A 21,526-nucleotide genomic window follows, 5' to 3' on the forward strand; every position below is an offset into this window, starting at 1 on the left:
AAAATACAAGAGACACCTCTCACAGAACTTCTCCCAAAATGTTCTAGCAGTGCTCTCTTTTTAGCTCTCTCTAGCCAGCCCCCACATATTTACATATGTACGAGTATATATAGGATACAGCAATAGTCTACAAGAAGTTGTGGTTGACACCCCCAACCACTAAGGAGAAAAATCCGCCCACTACTCATCATGGAAGTTATATAACTACGACTACTCATCATGGAAGTTATATAACCGCCCACTACTGATCATGGGAGTTATAACTACCCACTTCCCATTATGGGAGTTATAACTACCCACTATCCCTCATGGGAGAACATGCCCACTACTCATCATGGGAGAACATGCGCCACTCCAATATCACTTTTCCACGTTTGTAGGTCACTCCTTTGCATTCAGCAACTTCCAATCCCTATTGTAGCAGCATCCCAATGTGACGGACCGAACTGACACCCGAAGTCCAGCCCTTGCACCCAATAGTCCTTCAGCCTGCCCAAACACACAGCCTTGCCAATCGAGTGCAGCCCTGCACACTCCCAGCTGTGGTGAAATCAAGGCCCAACTTCACCCCAACTCAGGCCAAGGGTCTAACACCTATCCAATGCAGGGAACACTCACCGCAATTAACGACAAAGAAACCACTGAAGAGAACCGCCCTAACCACAGTCACTTATTTTCTTAAGGTTTTGGGTAGGTGGTGTTAATTAAGGTTTTGGCACTGCGCTGAGCAAGCTCCATCCCCATAGGTAGTATAAATCGGTTTAAATCAATTTAAAAAAAAAAAAAAGATAATTACCATAAATTAATGAATTTTTAGTAAAATTAGGAGCTTATTTTTATTTTAAAATTATCTTATTAAAATGTTTTCATTTTTATAAAATTAAGTTTTTAAATTTTTAAAAAAATATTAATTTTAAATATTTATATTATTTAATCACCGCTAATTTTAAATACAGTCATCATTTAGCCCTGTAATTTTAAATATATATTTATAATATTTAGTTTATTTGACCATAATAAAACAAGTTAAATAACAGTGTGTTTGTGAGGAATACTACGCAATTTTATTTCATAAAATATAAAATCTTTTAATTGAGTAATTTTGATATTGATATGAATTAATAAATTTTCTAAAATTCCAGCTGATAATTTTTAAAAATTCTGATCTAAACTTATAATTTTATCAAATTAATTCCTAAACCAATAAAATTACCAGAATTGCAATTTGCAGCATCTGAAATATGACTGATGAAGTGGAGAAATATTAGTAGAAGAAGAAAAGGAAGGCTAAGGCTCCTCCAGTCTGATCAGAAAAATCTCTTGTTTCTGTTATATGTGTGCGCGCACGTGCCCGTGCAAGAGCTACAAGGCCTGCAATATGAGAGAGAGAGGAGCAAGAACCAAGTAAAGCTCGAAGAGAAATTTTAACAAACAGGTGGAGGCAATAAAATATGCTCTGTGAATACGTGCAAACAGCTCAATGTTGTAAAGATTAAGCACAACAAACAAAAAGGATTACAAAAATTAAAACCTATTAACCAAGACCAACTTTCTACTTGAATCTCCTTATAAACCACAATTCCAAAAAAAAAATTATTGAATTTCGCTGCATCCGAAATTTGCCTCGTCTGAGCACAATACATGCCTGGGGGCCGGAAACAGAAAGCTGCTGCTCCGAAGTGATCTATTTTCTCTTTGGCACAAAGCCAATTGGCTTTTCAATACTGTTTCTGCCGGTCGCGTTAAAAGGTAACTGTGATTTTCTTATGATTAGATCAATTGAGTCCAGTTATTATTATTTGTTTTAAATAAATAAATGAATTTATTTTGATATGTATTCTACTTTTATCCTACTCGCAGATGCAGACCGCAGTCGCATGGAAAACCAGTTGCAAACAGCCAAGAAATACCCCCCGTGTAAACCGTTTCATTTCCCATTCACTACAAATCTGGTGTACACCTTTTTCAGATTTCCTTTGTCACTTGGTCCTCAGTAGCAGTCTTATCACACAGCTCAATTTCTGTCCCTCCCAGAATGCTGTCAACTAAAGATACCCATTTTAACTTTCACTGAAATCAAATTGAACATAAGCAAAAAAGACAATCCAAAAACATTACACATCTCTAATTCATAAGATCAATTCCTAGCCTCACTAGAAAGAGAAATTGCACACTGAAATCAATCACTGCTTCAAGCATGTTTTGCCTGGAAATCTTTCATGAAAGCAACCAACTTTTCCACTCCAGCTAGTGGCATTGCATTGTAAATGCTAGCTCGCATGCCTCCCACTGACCTGTGCCCTTTAAGTTGAACCATTTTCTCTTTAGCAGCTTCTTTGATAAACTCGGCTTCTAAATCAGACTTTTCAAGTGTAAATGGCACATTCATCAATGACCTTACAGATTTTTCAACTGGGCACCTGTAGAACCCATTGCTCTCATCAATGGCATTGTAAATCAATTCTGCTTTCTTCTTGTTCTTCTTTTCAACCTCTGTTAATCCACCCTGTGCCAAAAGATCCTCGAACACTAAACCACACATGTAAATACCATAACATGGAGGGGTGTTGTAGAGTGAATTGTTCTCTGCATGGATCTTGTAGTCCAGCATCACAGGAGTTATCTCCTGAGCATTTCCAATCAGATCTTTCTTGATTATCACAATTGTAACCCCAGATGGCCCTACATTCTTCTGAGCTCCAGCGTAGATCAAACCGAACTTCGAAACATCCACAGGCTTTGAACAGAAATTTGAAGACATGTCAGCCACCAAAATCCCATTTTTGGGAGTTGGGTAATCATTGAACTCTACTCCATGAATGGTCTCGTTAGTGCAAATATGCAAATATTTGGCATCTGGGTTTTGCTCTAAACTTTCAAAAGCTGGAATATTTGTATACTTTTCAGATTTCCCAGACCAAATCACCTTAGGCATGCAAAACTTCTGTGCCTCCTTGAAAGCCTTATCGCCCCACGATCCAGTAACCACATAATCAACCGGGTCGTCGGGCTTGCAAAGATTCAAAGGAATCATGGCGAACTGGGTGGTTGCGCCGCCCTGGAGAAACAGAACGGCGTAATCTTCCGGGATATCCAAGAGAGCTCGGAGATCAGCCTCAGCCTTTTGAATAATAGAGAGAAATTCTTTCCCTCTATGGCTCATCTCCATTACGCTCATGCCAGATCCACGCCAGTTGTAGAGCTCCGCCTGGGCCTTCTTGAGGACGTTGGCAGGTAAAGTTGCTGGCCCGGCGGCGAAATTAAAGACACGTTCTTCGGGATCTTGGGTTGCAGGGATAGGCGAGACTGGAGCTGTTGATGTGGCTGCACATCTGATTGAACTGGGCTTATTTTGGGTGGCGAAATTAGAGAAGGTAGTGGTGTAGGAATTGGGTTTAAGGAGGTGGTGACGATTAGGATTTTGGAGGAGTAGAGAGTTTGGGGATGAAGTAAGTTTCGACGCCATGGTGGTTGAGATTTAAAGGAGACGAGACGAATAAGAAGGAAAACAGAGAGACTGCTTTTCAGAGCACAAAGAGTGTTCTGTTTCCGAGCGACGAAAAAGAGCGGAATTTTTGCGAGGTATATATAGGGGAAAATGAATGTAATTAATACGTAAACGATATTGAATAGTCACGCAAGTTGGCTCAAGGGGGTTGGTGGAAAGGTGCAGAGCCAAACGGTGTCGTTTAGTCTCAATAGTTTTCTTACTTTCCTTGCACTCCAAACATACCAAATTTCAATTTGGCAAGTGGTTGGTTTTCTTTTGGGCAGGGAGCGAAGGCAAATACTGATTGGAGAGATCAGTGATTAGGAAGAAAATTGCAAATCGTCAACAACTTTCCTCAGGATTTTGACAAGTGCAATTTATGGATATACTTGTAATCAGGAAAGTGTTATTTCAATCGTTAATGATGGGGACAGTTTGAGTTGCACAATCAATGTTGGATTGTGCAACTTAAAACAAAGCATGAGTTTACCGTATGCGGAAACTCCGGGTGCTTGTAAGAACTCCTAATCCGATTGGGAATTCTACTTATGGTGTATGGTCTGTGTTATTGATACTAGAAATCAAACATCTATCACCAATCTTAAGTAGAAAATAAAGGAAAGATTTCATTTTTATGGTGTCATGAAATTATTGTTTTAAATAGAACAAGAAAAGAAAATTACAGTGAGGAAATATGTTCAAATGGATCAGAACATAGGATCTTAACCATAACCCAAGGCTGCATTTCTTAAAATTCACAATATCAATTCCCAAGTGGCAACCCAAAGTTGCTGATTATTGTGTGTAACCCCCACCAACCCCAATCAAGTAATAGTCAGTAGCTGTACACTTTTCCCTGCTATTTTTGAGCCTCTAATAGAAAAACTGCTGGTTCACTTTTTGAAGTATAGCCAAACTTAGATGTATTGTATTTCCTGTATACCGCAGTGAGTTTCCCTGTCCCTGCCTTCTGGTGAAAACTCACCATTAGTCTTGAACATTCTCTGTGGGTATGTAAGAAACTAAAGTTAATTAGTGCTGCAAGAAACCTTCTGTGAATAAGATGCTGACTGGGATTAGAGAGATACTCACAAAAGTTGATCTTCTGAATAGTTGCTGTGCCACTCAGAGGTCCTACTCCACTGCTTGAATCCATAGACAGTGCACTGAGCAGTATAGATTGCCGCAGCCGCCAAAAGAGACGGTGGGAATTTGAGCATTTCATACTCCACAATAGAAAGCTCAACCAGAAAGAAGGACAGCAGCTCAATCTGTTTTCAGGTCATAAAATTTCACCCAATTAGGAAAGAACTTGATTCATGGGCTAAAAAAAAATGCTGCTCACTCACCTTCTTATCACATTGAGCAGCCTTGAGGAACCTTTGCACAAAGACATATGGTGTTGGTAATGACATATTAAACTGCAATCTGTTAAGCATCAAATTTTCCTGCAGGTTGTGAAGGAAGAAAATGTTTACTTGTTTGATTTGGCCTTTAGGGGGTTAAGAGTTTTGATAAGATATAGAAACTAACAACTTGAAACAGATAATGAAAGTCACCATTTCAAGAACTTCTTTTCTAGTGTAGGCCTTGTCTGATATAAGAATTAGATCTCCCACGACTGGAACTGAAACCTCCTCATATTTGCATGCTAAGAGCAAAGCAACCAATCCAACCAATTGAAGCTTCTTTCTTACCACTGTTTGTTGTGATAGAAACCTATCTATAAGATTAATTGTAAGAAATAATGTCTCTTTCATGAGTTCAAACTTGTCATGCACCTGTAGATCAGACGAGTAGAATCGTTCAGAATCAGCGCGTTTATTAACATTCTAATTGGTGGTAAACATTTCATTTACCTCAATAAGCCAGTCAACGAGTATAGCTCTCATCTTTTCATTAATGTCAAATTGCTGTGCCATAAGGTTGGGGGAAACACAGCTGAAACTCTGCACAGATTGAGCTGTAGTTAGTCTCCAAACATGAGTGAAATTTCAAGCATATCATGAAATTATTCAAAAACAGCAAATGCTTAATGCAGTGGGAAGTTTGACAACTTGAATTTTCAAGGCACAAAAATAATAATCAGGTTATTGAGAATCAAGCCCGTCTTCATTTGAGGTCACCATACAGACAACCGAGACAGAGCATGAGATTTATCACCTAGAAAACAGTGATAGGATAGATAATAAGAGTTTTTAAGTTTAGTTTTACCTCCATTTTTCTGTAGTAGGCATACATGTCTTCAACATAATCAACGACTGCAAGTGGATTCTTTGAATCACAGCCATCAATGTCCAAAATGGGTTCTTCAATTATATCTTCCATTTCAACCTCCTCCTGACAGATCTTTTATGGTCAATTATGGGTTTTAATTTAAGAAATTTCCATAATGAGAAAGAGAGAGAGAGATCTTCCATTTCAACCTCCTCCTGACAGATTTTGACAGTCAATTATGTGTTTTAATTTGAGAAATCTCAGAGAGAGAGAGAGAGATTACCATCTGATCCGTTTCATCTGGAATTGCTTCCGTTTGTTCTAAAAACATTGGCACTGGATGGTCTGAAGGTGCCTTATTTTCTTTGACATCTACGAATATAGAGTCTCCAAATTCATTTCTGCTTGGGAGTGATGGTTTCTGCTTCTTAGCCTCCTGCTGAACATTGTTCGAAGAAATTAGCAGTGCCTTATTAGATAATAAAGAAGAAATTGCAGGTACAGATCCATCTTTTTTTTTTTCCTTTCCTGAAAGAGCAAGAGACAGTACCTGTGGACAGTGCTGATGTGTACTTGACAATTGTGCGGCAAACTTCCTAAAATGCCAAATTCAAACTTAACTATTAGTATTTGAAGATAACTTCTCAGTTAAAAGATGAATTACAAATTTTTATGCTCTATACTCTTTGAACTGCTGAAAAGTTATAAAACACTTCACTCAAACTCAATCACTAGCTCATTTAAGAGATCTAGAGGTTCAAATATCTGAATCTTTTTGCTCTTTTCTCTCTTTATTTGCTCACATCAGCCCAAAAAGAAGGGAAAGTGTAAAAAAAAAGGGAAGATCATGGTTCTAACCTTGTAATCGGTCGATGTGAAGGATGAAGTGGGTTTCTTTCAGGGACTCCATGATTCCTGAATTAAAAAACAACAAAAATTCAGAAGAAGAAGATGTAGAAGAAGCTAGCCTAAATGAAGCTTCTTAGTCACTAACTAAATAATTAGAGCATCAAGACCATTACTCTGACATCCCTCTCTTGTCAACGACACAAGTACATGCTTTTGCTCCAATAAAATTCTGATTTAACACATTTAAAGCTCTCCTGTTGTTCCTAATCTCCTGCCCAAAATTTCTGCTACCCATCTCAAGCCCTCCTATATAATCCAAGCAAAACAAAATAACCCATGTCAGATCCTGAGGTTTAACAACTATATATATAACCAAACTGTTCACTATGGAGTTCCCTCTAACCTTGAAAACTTGTGGGTTTAATGATAGGATTGTTCTCATCAGATATATTCATTTTTCCAAACCTAGTAGGGAGAAAAAATCTGAAGGAACAATCGCACCCACTAAACAAGAACAATCGCACCCACTAGCTTCTTGAAGAACAATGTGCCTTAAAGATTTGAACTTTAAATACAGTGCATTTAAAAGAGCGTCAAGGCAAGTGAATCTACAAAACCAAGATAGATAAAGAAATAAAAGAGTAAGTTAAACGGGTAAATGAACCTCTTTTCAAATCCAACGGCTAGTGAAATGTGACCGTTAGATCAAGGTATTAGCAAAGACTTTCCTTTGTTGTCCTAACAACGGTCACTCAGTGAGTTGGCATGTGACGTGCATCTGATTTCAAATTATGCATTGGCTGTTGGGTTCATAAAACTTTGCTTTTGGTTTACTCTTTTTGGGTTTCAGCTCCTATGCGCTCTTCCCCACTTGGGCTTTTGTAGGGTCTGTTGACCTTTGCTCCTACGTGTACCAATTAGGTCTCAGCATTTGGAATTTCTTGTATTCTTTTATTTGATTTGATTGTCTCATTATTATTATTATTTCATTTATTTTAGAGCATCCTGATTTACTTGAATTATTATTTTTATTATAATTGTGTTTCCTATTAAAGAATTGAGTGGAAACGTCCGATTCTCGATCCTTAAATGTCCGATTCTAGATCCTTAAATTAAAGCTGTGCAGATCAATCAAATCGGTCGGATACTTTTAAATATCTAATTAAATTTTAATAGATTGAATTTATATAATCATAATTAAATTTAAAATAAATTTAAATTTAAAAAATAATAATAAATTTGAATTAATTTAAATTTTATTTATAAGGGATTTATTCATTATTTAAATTTATTTATATAAATAATTAATTTAATATAAAATATATATATATCATAATAATATTTATAATATTTTCATATATTTTATTTAAAAATTAAAATTAAATTTTTTAAAAAAATATTAATTCTTTTAAATAAAAAATATTTCTTTATATAAAGTATTAATTAAAATATACTAGAATAAATGAATTTAAATTTTATTTAGATAATAATAATTGAATTTTAAATAAATTTAAATAATTTATATTAATTTTTAATCAAATTTAAAATAAATTCTTATATCATAATATAAAATGAATTTAAATAATTTAATTTTGTAAATATCTTGTCTGTTTAAATATGTCAAATCATGCAACACGCTGAAAATACTTGAAAAGTACTGGTAAATTTTATAAAACAATTAAATTAAAAAAAAGTCCATCCCTGTTATTAATTATAATTGAATATAAAGTGAAAAATAAATGTCAAGGTTTTTTCTTAATTTAAAAAATATTAAATTCATTGAGAGCCACGAGGGCATAAAAGAGTTGCAAACAAACTCCATTTGAAAAGATGGACAGAACCTAAAGAAGGTATCTAACAAATAGTTTTTGGAAAAAATTTCAAATTTACCCTTAAATTTTCGGGTCCAATTTTAACCAAAATAAAAATTCAATCCCAATGAATCAAAGATTTCCTATTCAGCACAAAAATACCCAACTTCTTATGATTCTCTGTGCGGGCTTGAGTTTCAATCTCATGTAGATGATTTTTCTTGAAGACTCTTCAACCAATAGGGACAATAGATGATTTTTCCAACAAAATAATTTTGGATTTAAGAACCAAATCTTGTAACCTGTGATTAAGCCTTATGAAAGATATTTCGCAAGGTGGATTAAAAAATTCCCCAACTCATTCTCATTTTGTATATACCTCTTTTGAAGCTGTCATCAAATTGTCAGCGCTTTCATAATTGATTGAGATTTGAATCTCAAACTCAATTGACCTAACGACTAAAGCAAAAGAGTGAAAGAGAGATGGCAAGTAAAAGAATTGAGGAAGTTATGACCACGAGATTCATGAAAAGTGTCAACAAGGTTTGTAATACTGATAAGGTGATGGGAGAGAGTAGAGAGATGTGGGTCTTTAAAGAGGATTCTATCTAACTCTGATTTGAGTTCAAGGGAGCTTTAATGGCAGGTAAGTTAGCATCACTAGGTTTAGAAGTGGCATGAGTTTGGATGTTCAGAGAGGCTTATCTGAGAGCTTAAAGGATCTTATTTCTGAAAATTAATGAGTTGTGGTATTTTTATAATTGCCAAATGTTAATCTTATTGAAAAATAACGAATCGAATTAAATATTTTAATATATTATCAAAATTATTTTTAATAAGAAAATAAAACATATGTAGTGAATAATTATTAAATTTTAATATAAAGTAAATGTGACTGCACATAGTAATCCATCCAGATTTAAATTAATAATAGCACAATTTCAACGACTTTAGCAAAATAAGGCTGCTTGAAATGAAGAAATGTTTGGTAGGGGCATGTGTTAAAGCTTTTAAAAGTGGGAGGTGTTTGAAGTTTGGATTATCAAATAGGGAAATTAAAGGAAGCTTCTCAGTAGTGAGGTTCAAGAGAGCTTTTGAAATTTCAAGTGTAGAAAGGATATTATAATGATATGATCTTTAAAGGAAATCAAATTTTAAGAGACCATCTCCTTGCTGGATATAATAACAAGAATAAAGAGGATAATTCGTAATTGTGCAGCATTGCACAATCTTAGCTATTTATTAGTGAAAGTATATTAAAAAATAATAATAATATTCACTCAAGGCTTGGAGGTAGGGGTGTAAATGAACCAAACAGTTCGTGAGCTATTCGAGGTTCGATTCGATAAAAACTCGACCGAACTCGACTCGATTTCTAAACGAGCCAATCTCGAACTTAATTTTTAGGCTCGTTTGGTAAACGAGCCAAGTTTGAGCTCCATAGTATTCGGCTCGTTAAGACTCGTGAGTTCAGCTCGTTTCTGAGTTCATGAGCAGGCTCGCGAATAGGCTCGTGAACAGCCAAATCTAAATTTTTTAAAATTCAGCTCTATAAAGTTTAGTTACACTCTTAAACTTGCATATATTTGGATCATTGAGATTTAAAAACTCATTTTTATAAGTTTACATGCTAATTTGTAAATATACTTATTTAATTAAAATTATTTTAGTTTTAAACTTATTAGTTTTAAACTAAAACTCATTATATATGTAAATAAATTAAATTACTCGTGAATTATTCGAGACTTAGCTCGATTAAAACTCGACTCAGCTCGATAAAAACTCGACTCGTTTAAGTTCGTTTGCTAAATGAGCCAAACTTGAGTTTCTTAATACTCGGCTTGAGTTCGATATGAGTAAAACTCGAATTCAGTTCGAACTCGAAAAAATTTTAACGAACCAAGTTTGAGTTCTTCAAAACTCGACTTGACTCGATTATAAGCTCGGTTCGTTTACACCCCCACTTGGAGGTCATGTTTATATTAATTTGTTATCTATTAAATAATAATTCACACCAATAAGATAATGTTTTATATTCTATCGAGTTCGTAGCAATTCAAATTTTGATAGGCATCTTGCCTATGCTCTTATTTTTTAAGTCCCACGTCAAACTCTAACGGCCCATTGTGCTGAATCCCTCTTAAAAAGAAAATAAAAATATATATTTTTTAAATTAAATAAAAATAAATAAATAAAAATCACTTTAATTTCTATTCAATTTGAACTGGGTGGATAGAAAATAAATGTGATAGAATTTTTTTTATCTAAGAGGGTATTTGGTATAATTTATGAAAATTAATTTATAAATATTAATTGCTTACAAATTATTTAAGATTTGTAAATATTTAAAATTTTAAATAATTATATGTTTATTTAAAAATTTTATAAATGATTGATAAACTATAGATATCTTTAATAATAATTAAATTATAAATATAATTATTATTAAAACTATTAAAAATGATATTAAATAACATATATCATAAAATTTTAAAATTAATTGAGTACAATAATTTATTTGATCAACTCAACTTATAAGTACTAAAAGAAAAGCTACTTTCCCTAGCTTATATTTTTAATTTATAAGCTGCATTTATAAATTTAAAGAATATTATAAATAAACAGATCATCTTATTTTTAAAATTTATAAGCTACAAACTGGATTATAAATTTAGACAAACACCTCTTAATCATAAATATAAATATAAATAATAAATGTATTTTAATTATTTTAAAAAAATATTCTTCTTTCCACATCCACAATAATGAAAGTAAAATAATTTTTTAGTATTTTTATTTTTGCTACTTATTTTAAATCCTTCCTAAAAGTTATTCAAACAACGATAGGATTAGTTTAACTAATAATCTTTAGGTTTGAACCAAACCTATCATTGTTTGATAGGATTAGTTATTCAAACAATGATAGGTTTGAACCATAACCCGCCGATCAAAACGATGCTATCTAGAATGAAATCGGTCTAATCCATATTCGATTGAAATCATTTTAAATTGGATGATATTTAATTTGATTGGTTTTAATCAGTTCAATATTTTTTTTAATTTATTGAGAAATTTATTTTATACTTCAAATAAAAAACAATTTATTCAAAATTCTTAACCATCCCTTTCAAATTTACTGTATAATAATTATTATTTGATAGATTTAATATACTTTCAAATTAAATTAAATTTCACATTTTTATAAAAATTTAATATTTAATCAAATCAATTTAAATCGAATCAAATTAAAATTATAAATTTAAAATCAGACAGAATCCATCATCCGACCATAAAGTTGTGGTAGGATATTCTTCAGCTTCGTCATAAAAAGAATATTCAAAGAATGATTCACTGAACCTTTTAAAATCCAATTATTTTTTGTCCAATTGTATGATTTATCCCTCCATTGCTTTACCTTCACATATTCCTTGACATAAAACAATTTGGATTGTATTATCGGTATTTCCTTTGTAGAAAAAAATATATATTTATATATATAAACTCTAGCATAGAGTTCAGTATTAAATTATTAATTGAAATAATTATCTTTTAACATGTATTGTTGTCTAAAACTCGAAGTTTATACTTACTTAATTTTGGAATAATTTAAATTTATTTAAATATAAAATCTGTTTAACATTATCATTAAAGTTATTATCTTAAAAAATTTATTTTAACTATAGGAACTATAAAAATAGTATTAATAATTTTAGTTCATTGATATTGAATTTATTGTAAGGTTAATAAGTTTTGAGCTCCAGTTTTAGTCAAAATCAATTTTTTTAATCAATTTTTAGAAACTCTTTTTCTTTAAAAATCAGTTTTTTATTAAAGACTTGTATATCAAATGGAGCTCTAATGTTTTTATGTTATATTAAATATATATATATATATATATAATTTTGTCAAGCATGACAGCTAAAACAATCAAGTTGTAAACGTTGTAGAAATTATAATTAATATTTTCATTTATGTCATTGAATACATCTTTAGAATTTTAAATTAAATAGTTAATGGCTCAACTATTCACAATTTGAAAACAATAATTTAGCACACAAAACAAAACGCGTAAAATAAATATATTTGTTTATTTTAATTTTTTGATGTTTATTAATAAAGTTAAATAATTAGTTGATTTGGTTATAAATTAAATAAAAAAACTGAGTGATAAATTATTTTTTTAATATAGACAAATCAAATTAAAATAATAATTAAATCAAATTAAATTTAATATGATTAAAATCTTTTAGTTTGATTCAATTGATTAATTGATTTTCGATTACTGTGTTTACGCGTGTTTCAATCTCAAATCCAAAACTCTTTTTAAATATACAATTAGCCTATAAATAATCTAAAAAATTCGTTGATACAAAATCTAATAATCATTTATCAATTATTTAAAATAATTTAATATAATTATTTTCTTAAATGATTGCATGCAATACTTTGATTTTGTCCGGTTCAATTTCTCTATTTTTGAAAAGATATTTCTCAAAAAAAACTTATTTAACTTTGAATAAATAAGTTATTTCCTTCTTTTATTTCAAAAAAATAATTTTTAAAAGTTTTTTAAATTTTTAAAAAATTAAATAAAAAAATATCAATCAAACAAATTAAATATATCAATTCATTATTTCTCTGCTATTATCTTGCATTGTAAATCCAAAATTTAAACAAATACAAATACGAAGAAACCCAAAATCAATTGCAAATAATATAAAGATGGTCAGTGATGCGATGAGGGTTGGTTGATGCGATGACGAGGAGGTCTCGGTTGATGCACTCTGGGGAAGTTGAGAGCGTAGGAGGCGAGGGGAAGTCGAGAGAGGCGTGATGAGAAAAATAGCATGGAGTGGGGGATTTAACGAACCGTTGAATTGTAAAATCAAATTAAATAAATCGATTTGATTTTTTTGTTTAAACCGTTTATCTTTCCTATTTTAATTTAATAATGAAAACAAAACATTTTCAAAAAATAATGAAAATAACGACCAATCATTACTGTACACGTGTCCGCTGTTGAAGTCCAAAAACCAAAAAGTGGGCAGATGCGTGGTCAATAGCATGGATCCTCGAAGCCCAAACCACTGAATATTAACAAATCTAGGTAAAGCCCAAATGTGAAAATTCCAAGGCGCGTGTAGCCTGAGACCGTGGAAAACACTGCCCCAGATCTCCTACGAATCAAACTTTAATTTGTGGAATATTTTCTGCTTTGCCTTCCGACAATGCACCACCGTATTAGGAGAGAGTGAAGTAAACTCGTATCTAAAGCGCGTGAAATTTCCCAGCTTCCCATATAGCCAAACACACACAACTTATTCCTTACTGGCCTGGCTGGGTCAAGTCACCTTCGATTCCTGTTATATGTATATATATATATATATATATACACATACATACTAAAGAGCCTCTTTTATTGTTTTAATTTTTTATTTCGCAATTTTTATGTTCTCCGCCATCGCGACCCTATCGACCTCTGTCTCACTCCCCCTTTCTCTCCCTATTGGATTTCTTCGCGGTTATCTCAATCTAGGGTTAGGGTTTCGTTTTGGCTGTCGCTTTCTCATTGCTTTCGGCGATTAATTAAACAGTTCGCTGAGAGAGTATGGGAGGAGGCAATGGAGCTGGAGATGAGGTCAGCGAATCGAACGGCGGTGGGAATGAAGTCACCGTCAATATCAGATGTTCCAATGGATCAAAATTTTCGGTAGGCATAAGTCTATCCTCGACGGTTGAAGCTTTTAAGGCCGTACTTGCTGGGAAGTGCGATGTGCCGGCCGATCAACAGCGGCTGATTTACAAGGGTCGGATCTTGAAGGACGATCAAACACTTCATAGCTACGGTACATCCAATCTATAATCTGTTTGATTTTCCCTATTTTATTTTATGATTTTTTTTTATTTTGCATTATTCGGTAGACAGAGGATTGAAAGTTTGGTAGAAATATGATGATCTGCAATGTTCGATTTTATTGAAAATATTAGAGATTTCATATGGACCTATTCATAAAGAGTACTGGATAATGAACTATTAGTGAATCTTTTCATGATTATTTTTGAAAATGGGGAGAGTAAAGATAGAAACAAAAAATATAATATGAGCGTGAAAGAGACTTACCCCGCGAAGGAGTCGTCAATATTCTGAAAATCTGCTTTCTTTCAACCTGTTTTAATATAAATAACGAGAAAAGACAGGATTTACTAGTCAAAGAACACACGCATATATTTCCAAGGAATGAAAAAGAAAAATGTAACAAGCTACATGATTAGTACTTAATGCCAATGGCTTGAAAAAGAAACTGATCGTTATTAAAAGCTATAGCTGACTAGAAGCAATCTTATAAAAAATCTCCATGTAACGCTGCATCACTACAATCCCACTTACAATGAATGCATCAAGCAACCCACAGCCTTATCTCCATCATCACTTTGTGCACCAGCAGTGCTCATTGTTTGCTACCTCCATTGCCTGTGCCATTATGCCATATTCATTATGGTGATTCTCTATCTTCTCATTATATAATTGCCCTAATGTGAACTTGGAGAGGTCGCGATTGGCTTCGTCAAGCTGCTATGCAGTATTGTCACAGAGAAGAAATCAGGGAACAGAACTTGACTTATATTTCCAAGTGTTAAACTAAGCACTCTAATTTGGATTCTATGATTGTCTCTATGTCTTTCCATCATTATTCAATTTTCCATGTGAACTTTTAACTCTTAAGGCTAAAATATATATATGGTTGCAATTATATCAGACCTAGTTGAAAACCATTGTGGAAGCCATGTTCCCCTATCTCACTTTGCCTTTGTAATATATTGAGTAGCAGTATTCTAGGTGACCAGTTAGTCTAAAATCAACTGAGATGTATAAATTTAGCACCAATAATGATTCTGCAAACCATTTGGCCTTGCTCGTATAGAGTACTGCTCTTAGTTAGTTTGATTATGAAATTTAATCTAACAAATGGCCCTTAGATATTTTATCATCATTATGAAGCTTGTTAGGGATTATGAGAAATCTTCCCCTTGTGGCTGTGTCACTATATTGCTAGAAATAACTTATCTTGCAATTTGGGAATTGAGTTTTGAGACAAGTAAATGGAGAAAGAAGGGAGAGCAGGTCTTATTCGTGTTTAAATTGTAGGTCTGGTATACACATTGTCACTTAGATTATTTTCTTCTACATGTGTAAATGAGACTCGCTTGTTCTCTTTCTTAGTGGTATATTTTACAGTTATGTAATTGTTGACTTATCGTGGCTTCTTTTGGTTGCATTGTTTGTCTTTTTTCGTTTTAAAGGGCAACAGTTTATAACTTTCTTTTACCTTGCTGTATAGATAGAGAGAAAAGTATACTTATTGTACTCCGGACATCTTTGCTTGCATTCCATTTGTCATTGCTAGTGTAATGACTGTTACAAGTTTTATATCCTTTCCTTTAGAAATTGGAGCATATTTTATGTAGACAATTTTGTATTCTTGTAAACTTCTCTGTGTATTCTGATGTTCCAAGTTTGCTATATTAACTCATGGGTTCACGAAGGAACTTCTCATCAGCAAGTTCTTTATGTTAGTGTAGAATTGTAACTTCTGTTGCTTATTTAAGCATCTACAATGGGGAATACAGTAGTGAAATTGTCAGTCTTTTGAAATTCAATGCATGATTCCTTTGATGTGACTATTTTTCTATTATGATTATTAGGTTTGGAGGCAGATCACACTGTTCATATGGTTCGTGGATTTGCACCTGCTGCAGCAGCCAATACAGCTCCAGCTAGCAACACTGGAGCTTCAAATACTGTTTCAACTACTACACGAGCTGTTGGTTCCAATGAAGGTGGAGCACTTGGAGGATCTGGTTTTGAAGCTTCACTATTTCCAGGACTTGGTTTGGGTGGTAGCGGTGGTTTGTTTGGAGCTGGACTTCCAGAGTTTGAACAGGTGCAGCAACAATTGACTCGGAATCCTAACATTATGAGAGAAATCATGAATATGCCAGTGATTCAGAATCTAATGAATAATCCTGAGATCATGCGGAACTTGATAGTGAACAATCCTCAAATGCGTGAAATTATTGATCGAAATCCTGAGCTAGCTCATATACTTAATGATCCTAGCACTCTCCGTCAAACACTTGAAGCAGCAAGAAACCCTGAACTCATGCGTGAGATGATGCGCAACACTGACAGAGCAATGAGCAACATTGAATCTTCACCTGAGGGATTCAACATGCTTAGACGCATGTATGAAACTGTCCAGGAACCATTTTTGAATGCAACCACAATGGCTGGAAATACTGGAGGTGATAACACAAACCCATTTGCAGCTCTTCTAGGGAATCAAGCTACTGATAGGTCAACTAATCCATCAACTACTAGTTCTGAGTCAACAACCGGATCCCCTGCTCCAAATACCAATCCACTGCCCAACCCTTGGACAGCTGCCGGGAGTAAGCTTTTTCTCTCCATCTTTTTATGGTGTTGAAGCAATTTAATATAAACCTCTCTATCTTCAAGTTTTCTTCCACCTTCCTCTTCTTCTCCTCATTATTATTATTATTTTATCTAGATTGGTGTTAGTTTAGCTATGTGAGATTCACTTTTTAGTCATTTCATTGATGTTGAAAAACTTGAGCTAATGCAAGATCCAAGATGCCATAGCTTCTCAGTGATTTTGTGTAGATCTCTTTACTAGCATGTTAAAGACCTTCTGTTGGAGCTTGCAGAACTTTGATACTATTTCAGTTGTATTTTTTCTTTATGTCCTTGAAAGTATTTAGGCTTTTGCCTTCTGATTGAGTTAAGGTTTTATTTGCTTCAGTTTTTAATCTTGTTGTTTAAAAAGCTGCAAAATAGAAGGCAATTGATTTAACTACTTTATCAAAACAACTAAATGCAAATCTGCAGCTGGTGGTGCCCAAATAAATAGTCCAAGGTCGAATACTGCTGCGGATGCTAGGCCGCCAGCGCCTGCTGGACTAGGAGGACTTGGTCTCCCAGAGTTTGATAACATGTTTGGTGCTATGCCTGATGCTAATGGAATGAGTCAGTTGTTGCAAAATCCAGCAATTTCACAAATGATGCAAAGTCTCCTTTCCAATCCTCAGTACATGAACCAGGTACTAGATTATCTTGTTTCTTGTAAAATTCTTCTGTGTGAAATGTCTTGCTCTCTGACATCAATTTTGTTTCAGATGCTTGGTGCTAATCCTCAATTCCGCAGCATGCTTGATTCAAATTCTCAATTTAGAGAAATGATGCAAAACCCAGAATTTCTTCGTCAATTGACTTCTCCTGAGACAATGCAGGTACAAAAGTTCTGTTTTTGTTTGTGCTTACCTTACCCCTACGCCATTCTAGTCTCTTGTTTGTGCATGTACGCACTCACACACTATATGTGGATGAAAGATGCCTTGAATTGCAATTACATACTAAATGCTTTTTGTTTAAGCTAATCATGCTCAACTAGTTTGGGATTAGGTCATTGTTGTTGTGGTGTTGCCTTTTTGTTTAAGTTAATCATTGCTTCTGTAACATTTAGTCAATCAATGTGCTTTAGAAAATTGGGTAGTAGTTCTCATAATAGTCTCTGGTTGACCAACCACCCTTACGGTTTCTTTTATGCAGCAACTTCTGTCTTTCCAGCAAGCTCTGCTTTCTCAGCTTGGTCGGCAGCAGTCAACCCAGTAAGTATTGCAGTAATTTTTTTTTTCTCTTTAGTGTTCTTAAAAGTCTTTTTTTCTTTTCGGACTTTTGGAATCATCAACACCTTTCACCTGTTTGCTATAAAATTTTTTCTCAACTTACTAAATTGGTGCTTTCTCTTGCAGAGAACCAGGTCAAACGGGTGCAGGAACAGGTAAGGAACGCACTCTCCATAATATACTCTTTTCTTTGGGTGAAACTTTATCTAATTTATTATGTTTGATAGTTTGTACTTTGCATGATTCAGGCTGTCTAAAGTTGGTAGATATTGGAAAGTTCCAAAAATAGGCCTTATAAGATTCCGTCATTTCTTCATTTCAATTTTTTTCGTTTTCAATGATTTTCTAGTGGTGATATTAGCCTTTTATTTGAGCTCTTTGTTTTTCGAGGTAATCTAATAAGATTTGATGTTATCTATATATAAACTTTTTAGAAAAGGCCGATTAAATAAATTAGCCTGTGAACTGTTTGGAAAAAAGCCTAGTGCACCCTTGACCTTTTATTTCAATACATTACGTTGTTTTTTTTTCTTATTTTCTTTTAAATTGACCTATTGCACCCTTCTGTTTTTCATTTTTATAACTAATAGGTTAATAGGCATAGTTTTTTCTATTAAGTTCAGAAAATTTGTGCTTATTGATTATAAAAATAGAAAAAGGGTGTAATATGTTTTTTTAATACAAAATAATAGGTTAAACAATAAAGATTCAGGGTTGTAATAGTCAAATTCTATTACAAATAGAAGTTCATGTGTGCACTCAACTTTTGGTCTTTAAGTGTATTAAGATGAATAGCATGCATGTTTCCTTGTATTCTCCAAAATTTTTGGAGGGTGAGCAACTTCATCATGACCTGGATCTCGCAGATCCAGACCTTGGAAAGCCTTCTTCTATTGCAAGGCTGCATTATCTAATTCGCCTAAAGCCTGTAGTGTGGGAAGCTTTTGTGCAGTTCACCCATCAGTGATTGAAATACGAGTATTAGACATAGAAGTGATGTCATAGCATTTTCCTTGGGAAGGCTATTATATTAGTATCTCTTGTAATGAATTTCTGCAGTTCAGTTGGGGATTATATGTTCTTGCTTATTTTTGTTCAATAATGTCCAGGACATCCATTTTAACTGCATGTCCACAATAGGCCTTGCATGGTTTTGTAGGTTCTGCAATGGACCCTAACTCTTTTTCATATGTCAATAGCAAATGTACCATTGATGGTCTCAGTATCTTTTTTTTTTTTCCCTTCCTGCAACCTCCCAAGGGGAGGACTTCTCCTCTCTGCCACCCTCCTTGCTATTTTCGACTGTGCACATGCATGCGCAGATGCATACATGCACAAAAGAGTATTTGGAGAGATTATTTTGTAACTTGATTGCTTTTGTTGTCTCTATAATTGCAGGAACACCTAATAATTTGGGTTTAGAGATGTTGATGAACATGTTTGGTGGCCTTGGGGCTGGCAGCCTTGCTGTTCCGAGCAGACCAAATGGTTGCTATTCTTGCCCTTGTTTTTATGACCTTCCTTTGTATGTTTTTATCTATGTTGCACTCACTCCTTACCATATTCTCAGTGCCCCCAGAGGAACTTTATGCAACCCAGTTGTCACAGCTTCAAGAAATGGGTTTCTTCGACACTCAAGAGAATATACGGGCGCTAATTGCCACTGCTGGGAATGTCCATGCTGCAGTGGAGCGACTTTTGGGGAATTCTGGTCTGTAATTGATTTATATTCTCTATGTTATGGGTTAGTGTCTATTTGGACTGCTGAGTCTAGACCCGAGTTGTATTCAAGCCCTCTTTTTGGGTATAAATAAGTTCAAGTATGATAGTTAGGGCTATGAACATTCTTGGTGTGTCTGGTCATTGAATGATCTTATATTTCTCTGCCTCTCATCTCCTCCCTCCTTAATGAGGGCCCAGTCCAGAATGTCTTGTACATACTTCATATTAAAATTTGTTATGTGAATCTTCTGCAAATTGAAAAATTGTTGATTATTATTTTTCCCTTGTGGACTCTTTTCAGATGTCTCATGCACTCGGTGGAATTATATATGTTTTACCAATAGCAAGTGTATTTCTTTGTCTCATGGGAAATTCTTAGATGACACATAAATGTAGATTTTATGTGATTTTTTTTAATGGGGGGATCCTTATAAATGTGTCTTACTTCATGCAGACTGGATTAGGTAAATTTTTTCCTATTCTAATTTATGGGTATCGAGAGTTATGGGTGTCAAGACTCGAGATGATGGAAAGAGCATTAAATTGGTCTAGGAAGGCAATGTCTTCATTTAATTTGTTTTTTCTTTCTGGTATTATTTTGTAGTTGAGCGAAGTCAATGCATGTCTTTTAATGAAGTATCAAATTTTGTGGAGTTTGAAGGTTTGATTTTTTGTCGAATGAGCACGCTTCCGTTAGTAATGACAAGAAAAAAGCGATAATGTTGGCTCCAAACGAGGGCAATTAGTTTTATTTTTTTTAACATAAATGCGTTACGTAGCCCAAAGCAGGGTATGGGTTACACAGAAAAAGGCTCAGAAACATAGCCCAAAATCTTACGACCAAACACCCAACCCGGAGTAGCCCAAATCAACAATTTGGCCCTATCCAAATTGGAAACCGCTGGGAGCCCCGATCGCAGGAAATAGCTGGTTGATAAAACCACACTTTTCAATGTCATTATTATCAGCGAAAAAAGCACTTTACTATTAAAATAAGTTAATAGGTTTCAATCCTCTCTCTCCCTCCACGTCCAATATTTTTAAAAAACATGGTGAGAATGGAGTAGTAATGGTTACTAGGCAGGATTTAGTATTAAAAAAAAAAAGAATTGCACCAGAGAAGTAAATCAAATTAGAATTTTGGAGGCCTTCAATTTCGCATTTTTCCTTTTTCTTTTAATAAAAAAGGAAAATTCATCAATTGATTGTAGCGATTTATATTTTTTTAGCAATTCTTACTTTCATTTTCAAATTTGAAAACTGTAAAGCATGCATAATTAATAAAAAATGAATGTTCATGAAGTTGAATTAATGCATTAAATAATTAGATTCTAGTTAGCAGTTTAATCAGTAAAGCTTATGTACATAATTTATAATTGAAACTTTCCCTGCAATTCCTTCTTATATATATATATATATATAGTTTTTAGTAAATACTTATTCTCTAAAATATTGTTGTTTGTTCTAAAGTTTATTAGTTTCTAATTAGATTTATTATTTATTTATACATCATACATATGCTCAGCAAAATGAAGAATACAAGTTTTTTAAACAGAAGCCCTAAAAACTGAAATCTGGTTTTGAATTTTGAAAAATAAAAAATCTATTAAACTCATCCCATTCCATTCACTATTTGTTATTTAGTTTTGTTTGTTTTAATTTTTGGTTTGTGTCTCCCATAACAAAAAAAATTCCTGACCGTTAATTTTTCCACTCAAAGTCATATATTTTC

General features: G+C 33.6%; 3 protein-coding genes across 4 annotated transcripts; 1 reads left to right on the forward strand and 2 right to left on the reverse strand.

Moving 5' to 3' along the window:
- Positions 1-1,907: 1,907 nt before the first annotated feature.
- LOC110609055 (phosphoserine aminotransferase 2, chloroplastic) lies at positions 1,908-3,579 on the reverse strand. Its single transcript, XM_021748371.2, has one exon. It carries the CDS (start codon positions 3,464-3,466, stop codon positions 2,192-2,194), a length of 1,275 nt encoding a protein of 424 aa, XP_021604063.1. The 5' UTR covers positions 3,467-3,579; the 3' UTR covers positions 1,908-2,191.
- A 512-nt stretch (positions 3,580-4,091) lies between these two features.
- Positions 4,092-7,195, reverse strand: LOC110609054 (G2/mitotic-specific cyclin-2). 2 transcript variants are annotated; one of them, XM_021748369.2, is made up of 11 exons: positions 6,960-7,195; positions 6,730-6,862; positions 6,566-6,622; positions 6,258-6,303; positions 5,991-6,146; positions 5,705-5,830; positions 5,350-5,439; positions 5,050-5,271; positions 4,840-4,938; positions 4,583-4,761; positions 4,092-4,494 (listed from the first exon to the last, which is right to left on the reverse strand). In XM_021748369.2, the coding sequence occupies exons 1-11, from the start codon at positions 7,009-7,011 to the stop codon at positions 4,350-4,352; spliced, it is 1,305 nt and encodes a 434-aa protein (XP_021604061.1). In that variant the 5' UTR covers positions 7,012-7,195; the 3' UTR covers positions 4,092-4,349. The 2 variants fall into 2 exon arrangements, with proteins under 2 accessions (XP_021604061.1, XP_021604062.1); XM_021748370.2 differs by having other exon boundaries at positions 5,991-6,143; positions 6,960-7,193.
- Positions 7,196-13,772: 6,577 nt separating this feature from the next.
- LOC110609018 (ubiquitin domain-containing protein DSK2a) lies at positions 13,773-20,077 on the forward strand. The gene is made up of 8 exons (XM_021748323.2): positions 13,773-14,213; positions 16,072-16,818; positions 17,276-17,487; positions 17,563-17,676; positions 17,996-18,054; positions 18,199-18,227; positions 19,471-19,560; positions 19,643-20,077. Exons 1-8 carry the CDS (start codon positions 13,976-13,978, stop codon positions 19,789-19,791), a joined length of 1,638 nt encoding a protein of 545 aa, XP_021604015.1. The 5' UTR covers positions 13,773-13,975; the 3' UTR covers positions 19,792-20,077.
- Positions 20,078-21,526: the final 1,449 nt, after the last annotated feature.

The sequence above is a fragment of the Manihot esculenta genome, chromosome 2, assembly GCF_001659605.2.
Source record: "Manihot esculenta cultivar AM560-2 chromosome 2, M.esculenta_v8, whole genome shotgun sequence".
NCBI lineage: Eukaryota > Viridiplantae > Streptophyta > Magnoliopsida > Malpighiales > Euphorbiaceae > Manihot > Manihot esculenta.

Excerpts from the sequence above, each read along its gene's own strand:
- LOC110609055 (XM_021748371.2), bottom strand. The coding sequence starts at position 3,466 with ATGGCGTCGAAACTTACTTCATCCCCAAACTCTCTACTCCTCCAAAAT.
- LOC110609054 (XM_021748369.2), bottom strand. The coding sequence starts at position 7,011 with ATGAATATATCTGATGAGAACAATCCTATCATTAAACCCACAAGTTTT. Across the intron at positions 6,863-6,959 it reads TAAACCCACAAGTTTTCAAG|GAGGGCTTGAGATGGGTAGC; the intron begins GTTAGAGGGAAC and ends TGGATTATATAG. Across the intron at positions 4,762-4,839 it reads CTGCTCAATGTGATAAGAAG|ATTGAGCTGCTGTCCTTCTT; the intron begins GTGAGTGAGCAG and ends ACCTGAAAACAG.
- LOC110609018 (XM_021748323.2), top strand. The coding sequence starts at position 13,976 with ATGGGAGGAGGCAATGGAGCTGGAGATGAGGTCAGCGAATCGAACGGC. Across the intron at positions 14,214-16,071 it reads TCAAACACTTCATAGCTACG|GTTTGGAGGCAGATCACACT; the intron begins GTACATCCAATC and ends TATGATTATTAG. Across the intron at positions 18,228-19,470 it reads TCAAACGGGTGCAGGAACAG|GAACACCTAATAATTTGGGT; the intron begins GTAAGGAACGCA and ends CTATAATTGCAG.